Below are 25,273 nucleotides of genomic sequence, written 5' to 3'. Positions count from 1 at the left end.
GACCTTTTGGGGGTATGTGTTTCCCATGGGTCTTGTCAAAAAACAAAAACAAAAAAACAACGCATCTCTAATTTTCAAATTTTTTTTTCAATTTATTTCCAAAGGAATAGAGGAAGACCCGAATAAACACCTCGATTTTCTTTTCTTTATCCACATGTCAGTCTGAGTGACATCTGATGCATTTCTGCTGCCTTGCTTCCCTGATGACATGCCTTGTGCAAGGAAAAAACAAAACAAGCAAAAAACATTGCACAGGAACTGTTTGAGTGGCTCGTAGAGTCGCAGTCCTGATCACCTGACATAGAGTGAAGGCAGGGAGCTCTACACACAGTGTGATGCAAGTTTCCATACACATGTCAATAATTTAAGTATTGTTGCCAGAGTTCAGTGTTACAAGTTTGTTATACTGTGGATGGGTGCATAGATTGCGGCTGTAGCTTTCGGAAAGTCAATTAGCTATGTTTTGCGACGATTTCACATTAGTTTACCTTTTTAAATATACCTCACAGGCCATGTACAGAGCACTGTACAAGGGAGGCGTCATATAAGTAATATCAACGCAAATCATTTAATCGGAAAGCACATTGTGACCAGTGCAGAACTAACAAAATCAAATCTGAATTACATTTAAATATTGCCGGCAAATGCTAAACAAGGCAGGTAGGTGAACACAAAGCAGATAGTACAATAGAACTCGAGAACCAAGGATACGTGCCAAGTTATCAGCAATTATCAGCAAATAAAGAAAGCTGCAACAGTTCGTTCTCTAATCCATACTGCCATATTCTTGTCTCTTAATGATACAAGTATCATTTCCCATTTTCTCATAGGTGGTGTTTGTGCCATTGTGGATTGTGATGTGCTTGGCAGTGATCGGGGTGCTTTATGCGATCATCTTTGCGAGCATCCTGTTGCGCACCCCTGAAGTGAGCCCCGAGCAGCGACGCACTAGCCTACACTCGGCCATCTCCTACAGCATGATCGTGGGCCCTCTTCTTGTGTTCCTAGTAAGTTCACTTGGCCACGTGTCTCGTATCATTAGTTCAGATCCCATGAAAATGGTTTGCCAATGTCCTTTGAGCTTGGAAATGACAAATGCTGTGACATCACTAGAGTCGTGCTGTGTTCATAGTTACGTCAACACTCTCTCGTGACACTATGTTCGTGGACAACTTTCTGCGGCAATGGAGGCAAAGCTACATAGGTGGACCTTCTGCATATGTGTGGCAGGGTTTAATACTTGTTTCGTTTTCTCAGAGTGAGGAATTGAATCAGTGTAACTTGTTGCTTCCAACGTTTTTGAATTTGCTTGGGGTGTGCGAACAATAATTTCTGAAACCAAATAAAATATTTTTTGGATAATAAACAGTAATTTTCACCGTTAACATAATTAGACCTTCACGTTTTAGTACCGTATATGTGCGTGTAATGGATGCAGGTATATTTTCAAGATTTGAGGTGAAAATTGGGGTTTGCTTATGCAGAAAAAGAAGACTTCTTTTTCTCGTAAATATTTTCTCTGGTACTTGCCTTTATTAAGGTAAAGTACTTGCGTGTGTTGGCAGAAGAGAAGAAAAAACAATGTTTATCACTTTCATGAGCTTGCAAACACGTCTCCTCCGAACTCGTCCCCATCACAGATGAGGTCATCATCCGTCCCATCGAGCTTGTTGGAGATTCCTGTGACTCAGAGCTTTTTATTGTTGAAGGAAACCGCGCCGCATGCTTCGGGGATCCAGCGGCACACACCCACAAAGAATGCCCTCTGCAGCCGACCAGTCAGTGTTTTCTGGTGGATGGTTGTTGCCATCCACTCAGTGTATGCACGGTGAAATCTGCACTTTAAAGGTAGGTTTACCGAAACCTTCAGTGGCTGAAGCATGCTGGTCATATCACCAGGTTTAACGACACAGCCTGTTACAGATGCGCAAAGCTGTCGCCACACACACTCTGTCGGGATGAGTAGGTAACGCATGTCAACAGAGTAAGGAACATGTGTCAAGATAGCAACAAGCTTGTAAATACACGAGTGCAGGAGCAAACAGAGAGTATTGATACGTTCCGATTCTGAGATTGCACGTGACTGGCGAACGAAATAAAACTAGAAGCACAAACAGGTGGTAGTGGCACTGACTATTCCTGATGTCAGGAATTGCACTGCACATAAGTTTTGCACGTCACCTGTGGGCAGTAACTAAAAAGAAAGATATATGTTCTACAGTTCTTGCACCACACATTAGATGGTGCTGCCAACCTTCCTGAAATCATTGGTATGTCTTATACATGGCCAATTTCTAAATATATATATTTTTTTCAGATTTTCCCTGCGAAGATATGGGTGCGGCTATTACATAAAATAAACGAATGTGGCCATTACACTTGTGTAATGTGCTATATTCCATTGTTGGCAAGCTTCTGTCATTACACTGCATGTTATGAAGCATTGCTTATTGAAAGCATAGTTGTTGCAGTAGCAGCTTTAAACAAGCTGTTTCGCCGCAGTGTGAGGTCCCGACACTGTGCAGTGGGTTATGAGCATACCTGGCAACTATCCTGAGTTTTTCGTAAAGTTTATGAATTTGGCATTGTTCTACGATTTTACGAATGTTATGTCAAATTAAAAAAAAAATTATGTTCGTGATAGTCAGTCTCCAAAATATTCTTGGAAAGCTGATAGTGAAAAGACACCGAAGGGATACTTGCTTCGAGCAAGTTTATTTAGACAACTGACTATAGCAGGCAAAATCAGCAACAACAGTATGACTGCAAAAGTCTTATCTCAAGACAATATGCTGCTTGTAAATCTCGGATCTTCCAAGTTTGTTGCTACTTGTGTACTGCGTCCGATTGATAAAGTATGTATGTATCTCGGAAAAGGTGTGTACTCATATCAAATAAAACATTATAAAAAAATTCGTAGTATCTCCTCCTTGCGCAGCAGTCATGTGTGTAAGTTCCCAGGTTTGCAAGTATGGCTATGAGTGACGTCATTGTGGAGGGCTCCGAATTCTTTTATTGTGATAGCAGTTATGTAGACACTTCAGGCGCATTTCTGTCGTCGCTGTGAGGTTCCGTATGAGCAAAAGCGTGTGAGGGGGAGTCGGTGAATGCGGTTCAATCTTGCGTGCGCGAGCGAGGAACGCGGTCTGGATGCATACCCTCTACTGTGGCACGCGAGGCAAAGGGGGTCAGGCGAGGGGGGAGGAGCTTTCTTCTCCGGTGGCTGCCAGGGTGTCTTGATGTCCTCCTCGCCTGCCACTCCGTGCAGAGTGGAGACATTGTGGCGTCTACTATGGTGTTGGCCACACGAATCATGGACGCCGTAGTAGACGCCTTTGGTGGACGCCGTAGGGATGTGTTGCCGGCGTTTGTGTGTCTTGAAAGCAATCTGTGACGTTGCCAAAGTGCGTGCCCCTGCGGACCTCATCTTCAAAGTGATCTACGATGTTTGCAGAGTGTGCGTAGTACTGGTAGCTTCGTATGCGCTGTGCTTTCAATGTTTCGTTCGCATTGAGGCGACAAATACACGGAGGTCAATTGGCTTGCGGCTCCCGCCGTGATTTCTAACTCTAGCGTTATCACAGAGTGTATCCGCTGTCATCGATCGAGATGTGTTCATGTTTACCTGTGTGCATGTGACATCGTGCTGGTTAATTTAGTTAAAACACGTTGACGGGCTAGTTGGTTTGAATTCATGATAGAATGGGTAAGCACGACTGAACAAAAACGTAGAAAGAAGCAGACACGCTGTTTCTTTCTACATCCTCGTTGAGTCACGCTTACATATTCTATCATTGTTAATTTAGTTAGTAAGTAAATGTTTACAAGTTTATACGGCCGATAAAGCTACTATCCTTACTTCATACAGCAATCAACTAATTTGCTATCGCAATTGGTGATTCGCCTTTTGGGCGGAACTGCGAATATTTTTACCACCTGAGGTTTGTGCAGCTAAATCTGAGTACACGAGCATTTTTTTCTTTTCATTTCGTCCCTATCAAAATGCTGCTGCCATGGCCTAAAATACAGCAGACTTCTGTTAATTCGACTCCCATTAATTCGATACTGATTGAAGGTCCTGGCTGGCGCCTGTGCATTTCTATGGCCCAAACTTTCGTTATTTTTATCCTAAAATTGGCCTTCTCTTAATAATTCGAGCATGGCCCGTCAGCACGCACGTGCCTGCCCCTATGGTGACCCCAATAGCGACCCCTTTAGTGGCAGTGCCTCACCGACAGAGCTTAGGGGACAGTAAATGTGTTAAACGCACGCCATATCCAGTTGAAAGCGCTTATTTTCAGCCTGACCTAGGAAGATTTGCATGCATTAACCGTGGCCCACGATGTATTATTACGGTGTTTACCCGATTCTAATGCGCCTTTTCTTTTTCACAATTAGACCGGGAATTCCCCGCGCATTGCAGTTTGATGCGAAGCCAAAACAGTCTTAGTGGCGGTTGTATGCTTTACCGCATAACAGAAGTGTAGTGCGGTGAAGCTGACTTTAAAAAAACCGGCCGCCATTGTGTTGTACATATTTATCTTGCTATATAATCGGGTGCTCGTTAGATTTTACATTTACACTTTGTTTAGAAGCTCGAATGTAATTTCTACGTTAGTTTTCTTTTTTTTTACACATAAAAAAATATAGGCGCACAATTGATTGGGTGTGTATTAGACTGGCAAATGCTGCCAAATTAATCGCTGGTGTGTTTTGACATTTTTTATGCGTCTTGTTTAATTCGACCCGCCGGATAATTCGATCAGTTCTGTCCATCCCGTCAGGGTCGAATTACCAGAACTCGACTGTACTTGAATATCCACGGCCGTTCAAGTGGATCTGTGTACAAGATACTCTCATATATAACAGACCGTTCTAATCACCTAGTTTGATCTGCCCATTTTATTCACACACTAAATTTCGCTTTTAACAGACCTGGCTATAGTCGACTCTTGGCAACAATGGGCAATTATTGGCAAATTTTGCCACTGTGAAGTGTATATAACATACTTTGCTGTGGCTATGTTTGTGTGTGGCACTGCACTGCATGCAACTTCTTCCAGCCAGTTGCGGAAAGTGCAAAAATACAAATTTTCTTGAGGAATTAACATACTAGTGACAAGCTTACCGCAGTAGTGCGACTGCTGGACAACTTTCTGGGGCAACAATGCAAGTGGCTTACCACCATCCACTGTTGTTGGCTTTGTGTCAAAGGGGCCTCTAGGCCTAACTTGCCTTGCTTCAAAACCCTAGCAATGGCACTAAAAAACAAGTGCTGACGATCGCAAAATGCAGTTTTGAGCACAGTTAACCTTATAATTGCATGAATTTGCACAAAAATGGACTGCTATTTGTGGCATCCGTGCTACAAATTGTGTGATGTGGTTGAGCCATCTCTCATGCAGTGCTGCCGTGTCAATATGTGGGCTCCTAGTTGAACTTGCCTCAAGCCCGTGACATTCCCATAGGGCCAATGGGGTCTATTTTCGCAGGCGACGATAGCGCCGCCTGGATTCTAAGGGTAGTTGCACTGATACCAGAAAAATGTTTACTTACTAATAATAGATAATGTTTTTAATATTATTCCCTTACAATCTAAATTTAAAAATTATAGGCGACGTCTGAATAATTTCTAGTTGCTTAGAAAGTTACATGCGTATCGAAAGCGCGGTGACGCTTGTGAGGAATACCGCACAGCAGGCGACCGACACTGGCGTCATCTGCTTCTGCGATTGCTTTTGCGCTGCCCGCTTGCTTTGGCTAGGTATATCCCACTATATATATATTCTTATTTACCTTTGAAGGTTGGCACTGCTGCACAGGCCGAGAGAAATCACGATGCTAATCACACAAACTTGCGCCCAATAAGCAGCTTTATTATAACGCACATCATCGATGTTTACATGAAGTAAAAATTTTAGCACATGAATAGCGTTTCAAAGATATACTGGTGCGTAACATGCATAGTTGTTTATGTGCAAAAAGATACTACGTACAGTCTCGTCACACATTTCTGGTGAACACAAGCTGTCCGCCGTTGAATGAAGAAACACATCCGACCACATAATGCCGTTGCACGCTGGTATGTTGCTAAAGTTCCTCCATTTTTGTAGCTGAAGATGTCACGTCACTTCGTTCACAATATTCATAAACTGCAACTTGATTTGAGCCAGTGCTTCCTGTTTGAGCGAAAACACGTTACTTTCACAAGGGCGAATTCTGTCGCGACTGTTTGACTTCTGGTCCAGAATGCCTGCTCTCTCGCAGTTAACCATTTGAGAAGTCATATTATAAAAATTTTCAGCATTTAAGCTGAATTTGCTTCGAAAGATTTATAATTTCAGATAGAAATATTTTTTTGTACGTGCTGGTTTGATGAGTTGCAAATAAAGTTTACATAATAAAGGCTTAGCTGGCGTTTCGATTACCGATGGTGGCGCCACCCCAAGGCTTGGACGTGAAACACACCACATGCCACAGGCTTGCGTGCCTCTCATTGCAGCCCTCATTTCTGCTACAGCATTGACAGTCATTGTCACTTTTCGTGAAAGATACAATTAAGACGTTAGTTTTTGCTATGGAGAATTGTGTTGCATGAAAAAGAAATTGTAGCAAGTGTCTGTGTCATAGGCAGCGGTGATGCGCTCGGGCCAGATGACATAGTGGGAAGCAGACTGCAATAGCAGAAATATTGCCTGAAAATATTTTTCTTTTTTTTTTCGTCGACTGGAAGATCTTGCTAAAAAACTGCCATTTGTCGGTAGCCAGCGGGTGAAAATTTTCTGGAAGATGTCGTGCCGCTAGTGTGTCTGTACGATTGCCGCTTTAAACCAGCTTATTTATTCCTTTACTTTACTTTAAATTACAAAATCATTCTTGCGATCACCTCCATGTTCCAATAATCAAAAACTGCCATTTCTTAACATACAGAGGTCATAATGTTGAATATTATGAATTATTACAGTCTGTTGTAACGAGTGTCAACTGCATCAACTTTGCCAGGGGATTAAAATTGATGTCAGTGTGCAACACTCCAGTACACTTATTTAATATATTCAAGGCGATGTTGTTACAAAAAAATATAAGTATTGACACAAGGCAGAAACATATTTAAACAACGCGCGCAGGTTCATGCACCCCTCAAGAGGACAACGGCGTATTGGAGAAAAAGAAGACGAAATGATGGCGCGTGTTTTCGCCGCACGCACTTGCATCGTAGATGGCCGTTGTCAGCGTCTACAAGAAGAAGAAGAGGTGAAGCGACGCTTGAGAGAGAAGAAGGAGGCATTCTTGATCTCCTCTTCAGAACGCGGCAGTCCTTTTTATTTACCCCCAGGGCACAAGTTAGCCCACAATAAATAGTTGTGTCTGGACTCCCTTAATTGTTCGTTACAATTCTGGTGGAGGCGCTGGGTAATGACTTCCAGCCCAATTCGAGTTGGAGAAAGCAGCCCGAAACACGCGCCATCATTTCGTCTTCTTTTTCTCCAATACGCCGTTGTCCTCTTGAGGGGTGCATGAACCTGTGCGCATTGTTTAAATATGTTTCTGCCTTGTGTCAATATTGCAATTCGAAATGGCTGGCCTGACTGTTAAGGAAATGTTACACATTGTTCAAAGTGCTCAGTTTTATTGCACCCCCTCCAATTTCATGATCATGCAATGTGAAGAGGGTCTCTCTATAAATAAAGATAGCTTATTTTTCTAGGAGGAAGCTTTAGCTCCATGCCAGCTCCAATCTTTCTATTCAAATGCATGTAAAGTGCAGAAATGCTTTCATATGCCAGCTGCTGCCTCGATTTGAATGAAATTTATTGTATTTGAGATAATTACACTTTAGCAACTCTAGGAAGCAGAATTTGGCTTTAGGACCTCATAGGTTTGGCAAAAGTTGCTGAAAATTGGTAAAGTTTTAAAAAAAATATAAAGCACGGTGTTTACAAGTCTATAATTCAGCATCAAAAACTGCATTTGATGAGCGTTTAAAGCAGAAATACTAGATATACAAGTTCACAGTTTAGGTGAAATTATCACAATGATTATGACAGTTATGCCGAAGTCCTACTCACAAATTAGTGGTATATCTGAGAGTGGTGTAAAATAAAAATACATCAGTTTTGATCACTTTAGATGTGTTAATGAGTGCATTTACAAAATTGTGATATTGTTAATTATTACTGAGTTATAGAGTTGAAAATGTGGTGAGTGTTTCAATTTTCCTGTTTTAAAAATATTTTGTAAGAAATGTTGGTGGACTAAATACAATATTATGCTTGGTACAGTGACAGTGGGGTTTTTTCTTTTTCTTTTAAATACAATGAACCTCATGGAATTTAGTGCAGTGGATGCCAAGCAAAACAATTTCTCTGTCTCCATGTGTTTAGATTGGAGCTCCCAAGGTAAACCTTTCTCTTGAGCTGAATCGTGCCTGTCAACATTTTCCTTACTGTGCTGTAACAGTCACTTAAGCCAAGTGCGACTGATGTGAGTGCTTAAATATGAAGCCGTTGAATTACTATAATATGTTTGCTACAAGAATCATTATTGTTACACAGGAACACAAACTATCCAAAGTCACAAACCTTTCTGTGGAGTTATGTGCTTCACTGCAATGCATGGATGGTGCAGTAGTAAATGTCATTTTTTCTCAAAAATCCTAAGTTTTCTAGCATGATCCAACTTGAAGAAGTGGAAAGGATGGCTTGGGTCAATGATTTTATAATATTTTGCATGTTTGCAAGATTTTGACTGATTGCTTGTTCATGTCCAATTTGGTTCATGTCCAATTTGGTTCCACCTTCCACTGATAAAAGAAATATAATCCAGTGAAAGTAATATTCTTTTTTCCACAGTTAGGATATTGATGTACAGTTTCCACAAGTTTGCAGGTTTCTTTCGCTAATAGTAGTACTAGATTGTAGCACCCTCCCTTGGGCGGTGCCGAGAACCCGGATAGCGTGTACCCGCAGGAGAAGAAAATAGAGACGGCGCCTGGCCGTGGCTCGTGAAGCCACGGCTTGCAGTTCTCTTCTGGTGCCGATTCCGGTCAGCTGTCTTTTTCCTTCATGCTTGATGCATAAGATTATGAGTGGTGACCTAGGAAAAACACAATGACTGACCCGCCTGAAGCGTCCACGGAACAGGACTCACATCCACAGGACGTCTCGTCTGCAGCTTCGGCTCCCACCTTTCTGGCCTCGGAACCCACAAGTTTGGTTTCACCATATCGAGGTGGAATTCTGCCTCTACTGCATCACCTTGGAAACGACACGCTACTACCACGTTGCCTCAGTCCTACCTCCTGATGTTGTGAGTGAGCTCTCGAACATTCTCTCCGCTATCACAGGCGCTAAACCATATCAGCATCTCATAACCAAGGTGCTGGAGAGATTCATGCCATCAGAATGCACCTGCCTTCAGCAGCTCATTACAGACGAGGGCCTTGGTGACCGGCGCCCCTCCCAACTGCTGCACCGGATGTGACAGCTTCTTGGGCAGTGTGACGTCCACACCCATTCAGCATTGCTTTGAGAGTTTTTCCTCGTGACGCCTTTCCGAGCCCATCCACCTTGCCCTCGTGGTGGCCGGTGACGTCACCCTCGACCACCTGGCAGAGCTCTTCGATCGAGTTCATGGGGCTACCTCCTCGTCCGTCATTGATGTCTTACCGCCTACAGACCCGGCAATTTTGTGCCTTGAGGCCCGCATCGATGAGCTCGCTGCCTCAATCACTGCACTCCGGTGCTGACCAATCATAAGCCACTAGCATATGTTTTCCACACCACTCATAAAAGTATGTGTCACGTGAACTCCACCATCTCGCTTATATTTCGGAATTTACAACCGACATCTGCCACGTGATAGGTGCCGACAACACCACCGCTGATGCCCTTTCTCGTAAAGGCATGGTTGACTCTCCATCTCCAACTGTCGACTAGGCCACATGCTCTTCCGCACAGCAAAATGACAGTGAGCTCGACGCTTGTCAGGAGAACCCCCTTTCTCTCCGACTACGACTTGTGCCGCATCCATGCTCGGCTGAGCCCTTGTGGTGCAAAGTCTCAGCAGACCTTCCCCATCCTTTTGTTCTGGGTTGACTACGTTGCGCCATTTTCCACTCTCTACATGGCGTTTGTCACCCAGGTATTCGGGCTACTCGGTGCCTTCTCACCCTGTGCTATGTTTGGTCTGGAATTAACGATGATGTGCGCGCTTAGATGCGCACGTGTCTGCCCTGCCAGACGACAAAGGTCATGCATCATACCAAGAGGCCTCCCCAAGCCTTCCTTCCACACGGCCATTGTTTTGACCATGTTAATCTCGACATTATGGGCCCTCTACCCATGTCTCAAGGTTATCATTATATACTCAACATAGTTGACCGTTTCACACACTGGCCGGAGGCTGTTCCCATTCATGACATCGCGTCTGAGACTGTTTCCCGTGCTTTCATTTCTGGGTGGGTACCTTGCTTTGGTTGTCCTGGCACCATGACAACAGACCGTGGACGCCAATTTGAGTCCTCCCTGTTTATTTTATTTATTTATAAATATTGCAACCCTGAAAGCAGAAGCAAAAGACCATCACATTGGAACATAAGGATGCTATCGTAATGGCTGTCATGTCAGGTACTGAAAAGTTGTGTGGGCACATGCCGGAGAGTCTTTTGCTGTTGTTTTATTGAATTTTCATTGCATACGCTGCTGCGCAGCGGTTTGGCAGGCTGCAGAGCCGTAGTCTTCTTTGCATGTTTAAAGTTGTGCATATCATGGGGCATATATACTGCATAAATGGCAACAAAGTAATTTTGGCTTCCTCTTCAACTTCATTATAACGAGATTCAAACATATTACTTTTCTTGAATGTGCTTTTGCATGACCTGGATTTCTGTTTACATATTTTTTTATGGCTGCTGCATTAGCAAAATTACTGTCACACATTTTCACAAAGGAGGTTTAAGAGCCAAGCAAGATCTTAGCACCGGAGCAGAAAGCATGTTTAATCACTGAAAACGTGCTTTCAGATGAGCGTCTCAATCATACTTGTACTGTCTTTGTTTTTTCGCGTGAGACTCTAAATTGCAAGTTTCCTGTTGCCTTCCCATTGCAGGTGTTGCTGTCGAATAAGCTGGACACGGAGGACAGCCTTGGCTATACTGAAACTTGCACGCCCCTCTATTTCACGTTCCTTGTTCTCATCTTCCTGTCCTTTGGATCCAAAGGAGGAAACCATTGTACGTGATGAGACTGTCTTGCTGTTTAATATTAGCTGACATTTACACCGTGATAAGAGTGTTTTTGAATTCCTTGTCTGGCAGTTTTAGAGTGCAGCTCTTAGTTGCCCGTTCCTGCTGCGAGTGTCGGCATTGTCCCTTGTAACCCAGCGAACGAACACAGTGAATGATGAAAGTGAATGCGGAGTGCAGTGGCAGATGAAAGACTACGATAGCGAAGAGAGCATGAGGAGGAAAGCAGAGGAGGAGGGTGCAGCTGAACCATGAGGCAGAAAGTGGAGGAGGAGGGCATAGCGAAACCATGAGATGAAAAGTGCAGTGCTGCACAGGACGTGTTTTGCCAGCTTTGCGACAACGATGGCTATGAGATTGGCACCAGAGTAGCGTGCATTGTCTGTATGGAAACAAAGGGCTGCATGAGCAGAGGTCTGTCCATGGCTGCTGCTGTGAATCGTGCCCACGCGTCATCCACACGCCACCTCTCGTGATCTTCTGATTAGTGAGGGAGTTGCACCACACATCGCTCCATTTGCAACGTGCCGCATGAGACAGGTTGTCTGCACCAGCCAACATATTGTGAAATGAAAACGTATACAGCTGCATTCAAATTTCGCATTGGGAAGTATCGTAATCGTAGAATATTTTTCATGATGGGGTATGTTTCCATGATCACAGACTTTTTAAGCATGTAAGGCTGGGCTGTACTCTGCTTCGTACATAGCAAGCAACACTGTGAAGGGCAGACAGACTTCTCTCACTGCTCACATTTGTGAAAAAAGAAAAGAAAAAGGAGTGTGTCACATACGAAAGATGTAGGTATGCATAATGTAATTCGATGTAACATTAAGTTCCATACTTTTATCGCGAGATGTGACAATTATTACATGGAAGGTGTCACAGATCCAAAACTATTTACCACCAAGTGAGTGGAATGACATGTTTCTGCAAACAGCAGCCACAGCGCGCTGCTTGCACGCACAGCCAAAACGTAGTACTTTGTATACTGGTAGCACAATGTTGTACAAATAATGCATGATTTGACATAACCTTACATCCACAAGTTGTAGTTTAACAGACAGTTTAGAAAAGTATTCAGTGCCTTATGCACGGTAAACGCCGCCCTTTGAGGGAGGCTACAGTGCGTATTCCTTGAAGACATTTAGTTTAATGTATGGAATTGCATATCTAAATAAAACACTAGCACATTTACTGATGTACTTTATGAAGCCACGATTTCTGTGCATGATGACCCACTGGGTGAGTCGCCATGGAGTGACCACTTGAAACGTCCTGAGAGTGCAGAGAGATGGCACCACGATGCATTAAATCAGAAACAACAAGAATAATTTTCTTCTCCACTAATTTCTTGCAAAGATGTCATTTGCACACAGTAGGAAAGCCTTGCACAGCTGCACAAAGAGAATAACTGCAGGGATCCACCTGTGACCCACATCGCAGTGAAATACGGGGCACCATCTGGTGGCTTATGCTAAATATGTACAAGTGAACACAACCTGTTAGCAGCCATCCTGTTGTTTCTATGCTGATGCGCCTTGCCAGGCCTACAGATGCCAGAATGGCCAAGAATTTCTCAAGTTGGATGCACTAGTCGCTTATAACTAGTGCTTAAGAGGAAGCTTTAGCTCGGGCCCAACTCCGACGTGGCCTATTCAAATACATGTAAAACGCAAAAGTGTTTTTCTGAGATAACCCTTGGGCCGATTTTAATGAAATTTGTTGCATTTCAGAGAGAAAGTAAAGTTTTAGTGACTGGTGGAAGCGGAATTTCGGTTTATCTCCTGATTTTTCTTTAAAAGATTTTCAAATATTCAACCGTATAAAAAAAAAATTTTACAAATTCATAGCTCTGCATCAAGAACAGATATCGCGGTTCTGTAAACGGCATCCATTAGATCATTCAAAGCGGACAAATTTGATGTGTCATTTTGCATCTTACATGAATTGGTTACGTTGGTTACAAGGGTTCTGCAAAAGCTGTATTTCCATATTACTAAATTTTCTTTATTTTCATATGTAACATACCAATTTTGTCCGCTTTAGATGTACTGTTAGATGCAATTCACAGAATTGTATTATCATTTTTCGTTGTTGAGTTACAGAGTTGTGAGCTTGATAGTTTCGTTATTGAAAATTTTTGATTTTTGCCAATTTTTAATAAAACATTGACGACCTAACTCAAAAATTCGAAATCAACAGTCACTAGATTTTAAGTTTTTCTTTTAAATGCAACAAACCTCGTGAAATTTGGTGCAGTGGTTGCCGAGAAAAACGAATTCTCATTTTGCATGTATTTAGTTAGGAGCACCCGAGCTAAAGCTTCTTCTTAAGGTGAATTAATAAGAATTTAAGCCTGATTTTGCCACTTATTGATGATCAGTGATAATGAGAGAGTAACCATCAATCGTAATCTCACTGAAGTGGGAGCCACGGATGGCACCATGCTTGACGCTTTTTCATAGCTTATGTAAGCGTTGTGTATGAAATAATGCAGGTTAAAATAGCCTACGTAAGCTGCAGAAACCCAACAATTGTATAGGACAACACTATTACTTTGCCTATGTAACTTGATTACACTTGCTTGTAAACGCATATCTAAAGCTCTCTTATATATGAAGTTAATAGTAGTAATTTCACGGGAAGTGTCGCAGTTCAAAGATAACTGCCCATTGAAACGTGGAGTGAGACTTTGCATTGCCGGCTAAGTATGAAATTGGGTATGCAGTCAGTTCATGCTTAGACGTAAATTCACAAAGAGGAATAGGATGGTGATGAAGTAGACAAGACAAACATGAACTGACTACAGTTTGCCACAAAAGTTAATGGGACATAAGCTCCACGATAAATTGAAATTTATGCTTTGTTAAGGCATGGTGGTCTAATTTAATGGAAAAGTACTGTCTAGGTGTCAAAAACTGCTGCATGCTTTACAGAAATGCGTTCTTAATAAAATCCCATGTGCCATAAGCTCTTGTGTTTGACTTTACATTTGTTTTTCAAGCACCAGAAATTTAAACAGTAGGCCTAATGAGCAGAAGCAAATGACAAGTGAAAAATTTGGAGGATGCTTAAGCTTCGCCTATAAGAGTGGAATGCAATAGCATTAAAAGATCCCCGACTGCTTCTCACGGCTCCTGGCAACTGCAGCTTATGTAACCGTAATGTTTACCAGGAAACGCTGGCAGCAAACATTATGCACGAAGGCGAGCTTTCTGGTAGAAATGTGGCATCTTGCTCGGGCTGCTACGCGGCTGAGGCCAGCACCATCTGGAAGTGTTGCAAGGAACCGGGTGTGCCGTGGCTAGCCCATGAATAGTAGAAATGCTGGAAAAGGAGTTTGTGTTTGAGTTTCTGCGTAACAGAATTATGTTTTCTCGTATGTTAAAATTACAATCCAATGCTATCATGCCTGTAGGTTGTGTGTAAGTCGTACTTTATGATTTTTCTGACGTGTTATACTTTGAGAAAGTAAATTATTTCAGTAACTTCTTTGCGCTACATGGAGAGTCTGCGTGGTTGGGTTTGCATGATTTGTAAAGATTTTTACCGAAGCTTCAGCCAACGCTGGACGCGGGGTGCCGATGCTGGATTTTCTGTAACATGGGGCCCTTAAGGGGCCCCTCACCAAACCATACAGCAAACTTTTGTTATATGCTGGAAGTTTTTACGTGTCCTCTAGGGAGCGTTCTGCCGCAAAAATTTTTCAGATCGGCTCAGTAGCAGCCGACAGAAATACTTCAGTGCCCGAAACCCAGGATTTCAGGAGGTGAGCTCCACTACCAAGCGAGACACTCTCCACTCGCCCCGCCTAGCCTCTGCAAGCGAAATTCATTCCCTGCGTTCTCCCTTACGGGACCTCGATGATCGTATGACGCATAGGTCACGGGCCCCGCCTTATTTCTTTTTTTCCTTGCTTTTTCTGTGGCACGACGCACTTCTACTGACAGTGTCGCGCGCGAGCTGTTGCGATTGTCTCGTTTCGCGCAGTGCACGGTTTTGCACGCTGTGCATGAGGACACCTCACTAGTAATATATCAGTGCTACACGTATACTGAGGCAGACACAAACACTGTCGAAAATGACATAATTTCGGTGTCTGTGTGCATGACTACACGACGTGGAAACAAGCAAATGAAACGGAAGTACATCTCTTGCTTGACGTAGTAGTTCTGCGGAAACCCGCAAGGTGGAGAGAAGAAATTAATAAAAGGAAAATCAGACATCCGCCCGTTCGTAGCAATTGCTACGAACGGGTGGATGTCTGATTTTCCCTTTATTTCATCTCTTGCTGCAGTGCAAAGTAAAACAACAACACAGACATTCGGTTTGTGTGTTTTACTATTTCCCTAGGCTTTAATTCGTCTATTCAAGCAACTTATTACACAAATATCAGATGTTGCCTTGAATAATTCTTGAAGTCACACGTCACCATGAACGACGTCACAGCACAAACATTTGTACAGCACTATGCGTTGACGGGCTAGTTGGTGCGAATCCATAATTACTTTGTTTAGTGCAAAACAACAGACATAAGGAAGAGCGCCTTGTCCTGTCTTCTTTCTTGTGTCCGTTGTTTTGCGCTAAACAAAGTAAACGTGTATGTAGGCACACTAGCACGTGAATGTCATCCTCCGGCTTGGAGTGTGGCGGCTGCGAGGAGAAGGGAAAACGGTGTTCAGCTTGAAATTTCGTATCTTTCTGTGGCGCATAGCGATGTAATACTTTGCAGATACGATCCTTATCGCGCATTCTATGCTCTGCGCTCGTCAGCTCAAAATGGCCAGACCTGGTGAGGGGCCTTTAAACGCTATCGCATTAATATAAGATGTGTGTGTGTGGGGGAACTCCCAAGAAGAACTCATGGGATCTAATGGCTATGACTAGTATAGTTATAAAGCGTGTGGCTTGAAACAAAGCAATAGATTATTTTGCCGTAGGTATACATGCTCTAATATCGTTTTCATGTTATGTTGTGCCATGCCTGAATTATAGCATGGTGAATGAGTGAACAAACAGCTTCTTAATTCATGAAAGGGAAAATTGTCATTCATCCGAATGTAGCACAAGGGATTCAGAAACCGTACAGATTTTGCAGAAAGTTTCGCAGTTGAGGAAGGATTAGTCCTGGTCTGGGATTTTTTGAATTTTGTACGCAGTTTTCCTTGACTGCAGAACTTTCTTTCTGAGACGCCCATATTGATTTCCTTTGTAGTTTCATGCTACATTCGAGTAGATGAGAATTTTCCCTTTCATGAACCTTTCTACCCCTTGAAGGATTCTGCAGGACTCATTTGCTGGTTTCCTATTTCATAACAGCTGGTCATCACTGTGAGCAATATCAAAAAAGCTGTTTCGCACATAGTGGTCTAGTTACCATAGAGCCGACATGACCCCTCCTGTCATTGCTGTGCAGGGTGGTTTGGAATCCGCAAGGACTTCTGCCAGTTCCTGTTGGGAGCCTGCCCACTGCTTCAGGAGTACGGCAACATTTCCTACAGCCTGCACAACAACGAAGCTGACAGCCCACCCTCAATGGACGCCGTTGCTGCCTCGGAGGTCAAGTCGATACCTCGGCAGCGTCCTCGAAGTTCGGTGCTTGCTGAACCTCGTCCCATTGTTGCAGCTCTCGCCATCGACACACCAGACTGACAGCGTTGGTGGCAGGCAGCTGTTATTCTTTCTTGCCCTTTAACCGGAAAGCTTGCTCAGAAAAAGTTAGTAGGGGCCATTTTGGCACGAGGCAAGTGGATTACTTTGGTTGTGGCCCCGTTACGTTTCTCCACTTCCACACCAACTTTAACAAAGAGAAGTACAGCCTCATGCAGTCTTTTTCAAAAGCAGAAGGCCATAGAAAGGACATCATAGCTTAAAGGGGCACTGCAGAGAAATGCTAGATTAGTAGATTGCACAAGACATTGCTACAGCAAATTTCAAGGAGAGGATAAATTACTTCATTAGGACTGCTTGAATTACTTCGTTATGACTTCCAGAAATTTTTTATAACTGTTACTTTCTTATAACTGTTGTCTACACTTATGACCAACATTGCTTGCCATGGCGAGAAGGTCTGGGGTGTTATCACATGGTAAGCTGAAGCTGATGTAAGAGTTTGGCATGCACCACTGAAGGACTGCACAAGGTTGTTTCCTGCCGCATCTTCTCCATCGGGATGAGTGCTTCTCTAAATGCAGCTGTCAACACTAGTTCATCTTGGTCATCGTCGTGCGCGAAGTAACAGTGCAACAAATCTGCCACGTGCAGAGCTTGCAAAGCTGTCTTGCAGTGCATGCTGTGCTGTCTGATCATGACCATGGTAAACTGCTATGTGCACAATGTCAAGTTAAGGGGTCTGCATCTTTGCATACTGGTCTCATGTCATCGGTGATTGGTCGGCGTATCAGAATTTCGTGAGTGGTGGAGTGCTGCAGGCTTCCAATTTTGCACACTGCTTATTGCTTTCGAACACCAGAAAGGCATTTCTTCACTCAACAAAGGCATGGCATGTTATGCACAGAGTGCACAAAAGAATTTGGGAGCGAGTGGGAGTTTGCAGCAGCTGTAGAGTGTAGGAGTGGCTGCCGACTTGGCAGCGTGGGCGGATTGGCATGTTCTTGAACTGCTGCAACTGCTGATTTAGTAAGAGCACTAATACAGTATCATATTTACGCCTAATCAACACGAATAAGAAGAAGTCTGTCCCAAGCTATAAAATGTTTGTTCTATCCATTTGTAGGACATTTTTGCTTCATTAAAAAGAAGTTTCAAAAGCAAGAATTTTTATGTGAACTTCATGAGGATTTGCGCTTAGTTTGGTATATCTATTAGTTTCTTCTAACCTGTCTAACAGAGAGTTATGACTGTAGACAAATGTTACTGTGGCTGGAGGCTTTATCAGTCGATCAGTGTACATCACTTAGGAAGTTACATCTCCATAGGCTTCACCAACGCTTCACCAAGGTCAATCAAAAGTCTAGAAAGGAAAAAAAAAAGTACTTTCCTTTTGAAGATAAACAAGAACTTAACCCAATAGTTCTTTCACATTTTCCACCACAATTAAGGGCACAAACATGTAGAAATGCCACTGTATTTGTGGTACAAAAAGGATGTTGTGGCCGCTGTGATTTTGGTGCGATGTTCAAGGAGGGGAAGTCTGCTTTTATTTGTGCTCCTAATTGTAAATATTTTACTGCCAAAGAAATACAGAAGGAGTTTTGAAAGACTAATTCTTCAGTGTTTCTCTTCAGTATCTCTTAAAACAGAAACAAAATTGAGTGGTGTGCGGGACTGGTGTTCACAACCAACACAGTGTACATCTGAATCGCAGGTGACATGCCGATACCATCACGGGATGAAATTTTTTTTTACTTGGTCTGAACTGATGTGAGCATGTGGAAATTGATTGCTGGCCAAGTGTTGGAAGGTTGACATAGGGTCATCTCATTATACAGTCGACTCCTGTTAATTCAGTGCTCAAACGACTGGCGAAAGTGATCAAATTATCCGGTGGGTTGAAATAAACAAGATGCATAAAAAATGCCAAAACGCGGCATTAATTCATTTGGTAGTAGTATTTGCCAGATTTTAACACGTCCCCAAATCAAACATGTGCCCACCTTGTGTCCAATGTAGAAACATAACGGATAAATGACGTTAAAGCTCCTAAACAAACTGGGAATATAATGCGCACATGATTTTTTAGCTTGAAAAATGGCAAAGAGTCATAATATGTGTTGCACCATGATAGCCAGTTTCTGAAAGTCAACTTTGCTGCATGTTTTTTTAGAAGTCAGATTCGGTGCAATACATCGGTGCTATGTCAGGCTAGATGGAGCGAAAAACCGGCATCAGAATGACAGCCTTTGCCCAGCCGCGAATGGTCGACCCCCGGTGTCTAAAAGTTTGATGCCTGCTGCCTACCTGGCTCAACCAGAAAAACTTCACCCAGTGAACTGTTGAAATTAAAGTGGAGAGAGGAAACAAAATTATAATAATGCCTCAATGTTGTGAAAATTGCAGCAAAAATGGCTGCGGCAATTCTCTGAGCTGTATCTGTTAGTTTGTTTAAAGGTACACTAGAGGCAAATACTAAGTCAATATGGACTGTTAAAATACCATTCCAGAAACCTCGCAGTGCTTGTTTTGTGCCAATAAAAGACTTGGTTTATGAGAAAATCGTGTTTGAAGGCTCTGCACACCTTTAGCAAAATTCAAATCGCCCGCTCCCATGCGAGGAGTGGTGACATTGCATATGTTATTGCCGTCGGTTACTGCCCTTGGGGAGTAAAACGGCACCTGACAGACGGCGCAATGGTTTTTTTCGCGAAACATGAACGTGCAGCTGTAGAGAAACCTAGCCATGACAGAGCGGTGGATTCGCCACTGCAGCTGCTCTTGGTCAAATGGTATGGACCATTCAGGAATCCTGCGACATCACATGGACGTGGCTCTTGTAGTTTGTGAGAGTTTCACGAGCCATCAAAACCAGTGCGGCACTACGCGATAATGAAACTACTGAAATGCAAAAGCGTGGGCAGCGCACAGTTGAGAAAATGAAACCTTTCGACCGCCCGTGTCGTTGTCAAGTACACATCAATGAGTTCTTTTTTCTAAATATCAAATAGAACTGGACAAGTGGTATTTTCTTTTGTCTTATAATGCATTACAATAATCTTTTTATTCCGAGTCAGTACTCCCAAAGAACATCCGCTCTGAAGGCCTTAGTTTCGTTATTAAAGTTCCTGGGATCTATGGGGTTTCACGATAGACATTTAAGAACGCCGCCCTCTACCTTTGTGTAGTGTACGCAGTTTGTTCGTGCTCATCTCTCTTTCTCTCTATCTCCCCTTTCCACTCTCTTTTTATCCCTCTCAACCCTTCCCCCCAGTGCAGGAAACTACCTCTGGTTAACCTCCCTGCCTTTCTATGCATTCTTTTCTCTCTCTCTCTCTTCTTATTATGAGTAGTTGAGTGCTAGTGAGAATTATAATGAGGAGTACCTTTGTCATCTGGCTAATACTTGAATGGCCTGAGGGATTCTTTAATCTTGTCCTGCATTCACCTCAATTTCTCGACCACTAAAGCTCTGTTTGCCATAATATTGACGTCTTAGACGTTCTCGAGCACTAACCTATCACTTTAGCTTGTCTTAATATTTGCCTTTAGTGTCCCTTTAAAGCAGCAAGTATGAACTGAGGGAGAAGGACAACTGTGTATTTGTGGACCTGACACTCATGCCCGGCCGTAGCACCTTCAATATTGTTTTGAGTTCAAGCTTGTGCTTACGGGCATGTGGAGTACTATTGATGTCTGGGGACATAAAGTAACAATTCTATTCCAGTTCTGGTTCATTTAAGCTTAATTTTATTCTTGCCACGGCGGCCGCATTTCGATGGGGGCGAAATGCGAAAACACTCGTGTGCTTAGATTTAGGTGCACGTTAAAGAACCCCAGGTGGTCGAAATTTCCGGAGTCCTCCACTACGGCGTGCCTCATAATCAGAAAGTGGTTTTGGCATGTAAAACACCATAATTTTTTTTATTTTATTCTTCATCAGCGGCTGGTACAAATGAAATAGCGTGCCCCTATTATCACCAGGATCAGCGAACTGGCATATCACAAGTGAAAGAAACAGAATCCAATCAAAAGTCTGTAGGTGCGCAAGGGGGGAGTTGCTATGCAGTGTGGTTTGAGCACATAGAAAGATGGAGGTGTGGGGTTTGGTGAAAGGAGGGAAGAGAGATGGGGTATTGTCTGAATTAGATTCCTTGGCAGCACTTTTACGTTTAATTTTCACGCGCTGTCACTTACATTTGACATTGTTGCTATTGGTTGCACGCAATATACTGTCTCCCAGGAATAGTCATTGGTGGAGATCCTCTCAAAGAAAGTTGCATATCCATTCGATGGATGCCACAAGTGAGATAATGGAATACATATGAAATTAAGGCCATAATTCTAATCTATCACTTGTGGAATAAGTGTCGCTTTCAGAGAGACCCATCTGGACAAGTGGTGGAAGTGGGTGCAATGAAAAGAAGTCATGGGTAGGCGCATTCTTTGGCAGTATTATTTTTACAGTGAGTAGTTGAGTGTGTTCATTAGGTAGATAGCAGGAATGTTGTGATGTTAAAGGAAGGTGATTTGGTGATACAGTGAAGCATAATGTTGCAAGTTTGTGAAAGTGAAGGTGTCGCTGTAGTTGGCCTGTCAAAAAAAATACATCCCCTGGCAAGTGTAAAATATAGTAGGTGTACCTTCATTTGTTTGGGGGGGAACACTTAAATGAGTGTCTAATTATTGGTAAAAAAAATGTTTTTTGATTTATTGTTGGTTGATTATAAACAATGTTTGGGAGTCGTGAAAGAAGCAGTAGGTGAACTTCATGGCAATTTGTTAGAAGAAAAAAAAAGGAAAGTGTGCAATTGGCTTGCCTGTTGATAGTGAATCCTCATTTGGAACTTAGTTACAGCATCAAGTATTTAAGCTTGTGCACACTTTTTGTGCACTGATTTTTTAGCTTTTTGGCTCACCTTAAAATTCTCTTGAAGGGAGTGCACTTTCGGTATTTTTGGGGAGTAAATTAGCACTCTGTACAACATTTGCCTCTGCTGTGTCGCCAGTTTGTAACCTGCTTGCCATGAGAGAACAAGGACAGACACTTACTATGTGCACGTGCTCAGTACTAGACAACGTCAACTTTTCTTTAAACCAGAATGCCCCATTCACACAACTGTTTGTTGCTCTGTCTCATCACTGTTGTAGCACTGGTTTTCATGCTGATTTCGGGAAAAAAATGCTGTCTACCTATGATGTGAGCTGATGCTCAATGCAGCAGTGACAGCTTTGGGCACTATCGAAAGCCAGCCATTTCCAGAAGTCGTGTGTCCTTGAACTATTTGGCTGTCCGTTGTGATGGAAATTTCTGCTAAGTGTCCATTTACAATAACTAATCTATTGTACTGGCTCTAAAAGGTAGTTTGTATTTTGTTGCTTCTTTCTTTTTTACTTTGTAGTTTTAGAAACTATTACACAATTTGCTAAAGCAAAAGGCCAAACCTGTCTAGTTCTAGGTGAATAGGGATTCTCCCAGGGGACTCCACAGAAGAGTGTGTGGTGACAGGTGTGGCTGCCCATTAGCTGCACCTGCTAACGATACAGTGACCCATTTCCAAGATATTATGTTTTTATGTATGTTCCAGTGGTGTGGTGAGACACAAGATGGATGTTTGAATGAGGTTTTGTTCTGCGTCTTCGTTATCCTGACAATTCTTAGTATTAACAAAGAACCTTTAGTAGAAGGTTACTGCATGTAGATGTACAAATGCCATGTCCCCACCTGACACAATGTTTTTCAGATAACTCTTTCCTTTCTGTCAAACAAGTTCCTGTTGAGTGCAACTGAGAGCTCCATGGAATTATTTTGGGAAATTGAAAAATGCTGCATTTTTCAGGCACTTGGAAGCAATTGCTGGCAATGTGTAGAGATACTATCTTTTATTGGGACGGTGTTCTTTTGTATTGCATTACCATTGCATAGTGTCAGGAGTTATTGGTCTTTAAGGCATGGTGTTTGAGCCAAGGATTGATATGCAACTTGTGTGTATATAAACATGGGAAAGCAGTGTGCTTTGCATTGGAATCATGTGGTGCACCATGCTAAAGACGTTATCAGCACATGAGAAGTACCCGTGCCTTACTGAGTTTCCTATCAAGGCGTGGAATTTGGGCGCGGAACAAACTTTGGCAAAGTGGCATCGAAGCAATGGTCTTTCCTGCGACTGAACTGTGGCAGGCATGGGCTTGACCTTGCAGAAGATTTAGATGTTACTGTATGACAGCCATTATTATTTCTGTTCTCTTTGTTATTTAACTCTTGGAATGTTGTTAATGTTGAATCCCTGAGCTTTCCCTTGTACTGTGTAAACATAGTGTGTTGTTCTTTTAATGTTGTGTGAGTGTTTCATGTGCTTCTATTATCTTTATGACTGAAAACTTTTTTTTTGCTGTTTGTTTCGTTAATGCTGGTTTGATCAGCTGACGACTATGCATATCACTACACTGACTACCCTCTCCCCAACATTTTTCTCAGTTTTTACCAGACTTGAATTGCGTACGTTGCTGTGCATTTGTATATCTAGAATTTGTCTCTTGGTTTGTCTTCCTGCACCTGCATCGAGCGTAGTTGTGAATGATGCATTTATGCAACACCCGCTTTAGAAAATATCTCATGATTGTGTCTACCATGTGTTTTTGTACTATTTTTCCATGTCGAGCAGTAAATTGTCTGAAAGACAGAAGCAATACTGAAAGTCACAGATACCCGTACACATCTAGAAGTGGAAGATAAATTGTTAATTTGTCTCAAAATAACATTTATTAGTGGTACTACGATGCAGTTGGGCCGAACTGGCAATAATGATGGCCACACAACGCAAATGCAAAGCCCCCTGACTGGGTGATTTAAAATGCAAATCTGTATTTTACCGTACTGGAGTATAAAGAATAAAAAAGAAATGTTATGTCACATTGAAGACTTTCCTGTTTCTAGCCACTCATGTTTCTTTGGTTGGCTGGTAAAATCTACCGGCATAGCAGTGCTGGTATTTGTGAGGTTGTCGTACATCTCGTACATCTATTGCTCTGACTTGCCAGCATGTACAGTACTCACGGGATGAAATGCGATAGTTCATCAGTACATGCAGCACCGTCCATGGGTGACCTATGGAAGCAAGGTGTTTGCATTGTAGTACACTGCAAGGGTGAGAGTGTTTTTGGAGCAGGATTACTGCTTCTGATTACCAGCGAGCAGAACCACAGACCTGACCGTTACAGCTGTCCCACTGTCGTGTTTCATTCTGTAACTACTGTATAAGGAAGCATTTTGAAAAGGAGAACATATGCACTGTTGATGATGCATGCTAGAGACCTATAGCCTGCTGTTGATCGCTACATTTCACCTGTGTGCCAAGAATGCAGGAGAAGAGGCTCATCTCATGAAAGCATGCTGCATCTTTCATCGCTTTCAGAAATAGGAGTTGCCCAGTAGTTCATAATGCAGAAACTGTACCACAGACAAAGCACAAAGAAAAGATGACGGACTGCTTCAGCAACAATGAACATGCCATAGTCATGTACAGGAACTGTGAGTGGTCATGGTCGGAAGACGGGTGCAGTGTGGATATGAAGATTGGTTGGGTAATATATGTTATGTTCTAAAGTAACACAAAGGTTATGACGAATGGCATATAGTGGTAGGCTCCAAATTAATTTTTTTATGATCATTCATAAATAATGGCATGCTATTACCATGAATTTGTTTTATTGCAAAGTATACATTTGCAGGTAATACTGGAGTTCATGGCTGCGTGGAGCATATGCAAAGCGGGCCCATGTGGCACATACTGTCAGGATCGCCTGCCATTGCCGGCGATCCTGGCACTGGCAGAGCGCCGAAGATGCACTGTGAAGCGGCAAACCATATGTTATGTGTGCCCCAACGACACAGGCCAACCACTGACGACAAACAACTGCTGCTTCACTATTATGAACTTGTGCGTTGGCACTTAAATGGGAGCAAAGCATGTAAAGTATTGGACGAGCTCTGGCCAAAGGACTCTGGCAGTACCTAGGCAAACACGCAATAAAAGCAAGAATTCCCAGCAAAAGTCTCCAGCGTAAATCCCCAGATCTCTCTATGTGGCTTACTGGCTTTGGCAAATGCAAGAAAGACACTCATCTTTTAAAGTACCAAAAGGTATGCGCTGCAGCCAAGAAGATTAATCCTTGCACAGAAAGGCATCGCCCATGTCTCTCATGTAAAATGTGCTCTCTCATCTCCAGTGCAAAGAGAACTATGACACAACAGTGCATGAGCAAAGCGAAGGCAGTCCATGGACGTATGTTGCTGTTCAATTAAATTTTGAACTTGTCATTTGTTTTCTTTTAAGTGTAGGTCCAACCCCTCTAAACTCTGGGGGGGAAAAAGAAAGGCTTGCAAGCGTCGCAGCCTTAACTTGCGTTATG

At 42.8% G+C, this 25,273-nt stretch overlaps 1 protein-coding gene across 4 annotated transcripts in view; it reads left to right on the top strand.

The window, feature by feature from the left end:
- LOC126535831 (transmembrane protein 185A) overlaps positions 1-23,776 on the top strand; it is a 40,376-nt gene extending 16,600 nt beyond the window's left edge. The window contains exons 5-7 of one of the 4 annotated variants that reach the window (XM_050182666.3): positions 831-1,007; positions 11,110-11,233; positions 16,665-23,776. In XM_050182666.3, coding sequence (XP_050038623.1) covers positions 831-1,007; positions 11,110-11,233; positions 16,665-16,900 — 537 coding nt within the window. In that variant the 3' untranslated portion in view covers positions 16,901-23,776. Of the gene's footprint in view, positions 1-830; positions 1,008-1,640; positions 2,278-2,317; positions 2,836-11,109; positions 11,234-16,664 lie in introns of those variants that run through there. The other 3 variants (XM_055073456.2, XM_055073455.2, XM_055073457.2) reach the window with 3 other exon arrangements.
- Positions 23,777-25,273: the final 1,497 nt, after the last annotated feature.

Source organism: Dermacentor andersoni, chromosome 4, assembly GCF_023375885.2.
Source record: "Dermacentor andersoni chromosome 4, qqDerAnde1_hic_scaffold, whole genome shotgun sequence".
NCBI lineage: Eukaryota > Metazoa > Arthropoda > Arachnida > Ixodida > Ixodidae > Dermacentor > Dermacentor andersoni.
This window is presented reverse-complemented; position numbering and strand designations above follow the sequence as displayed.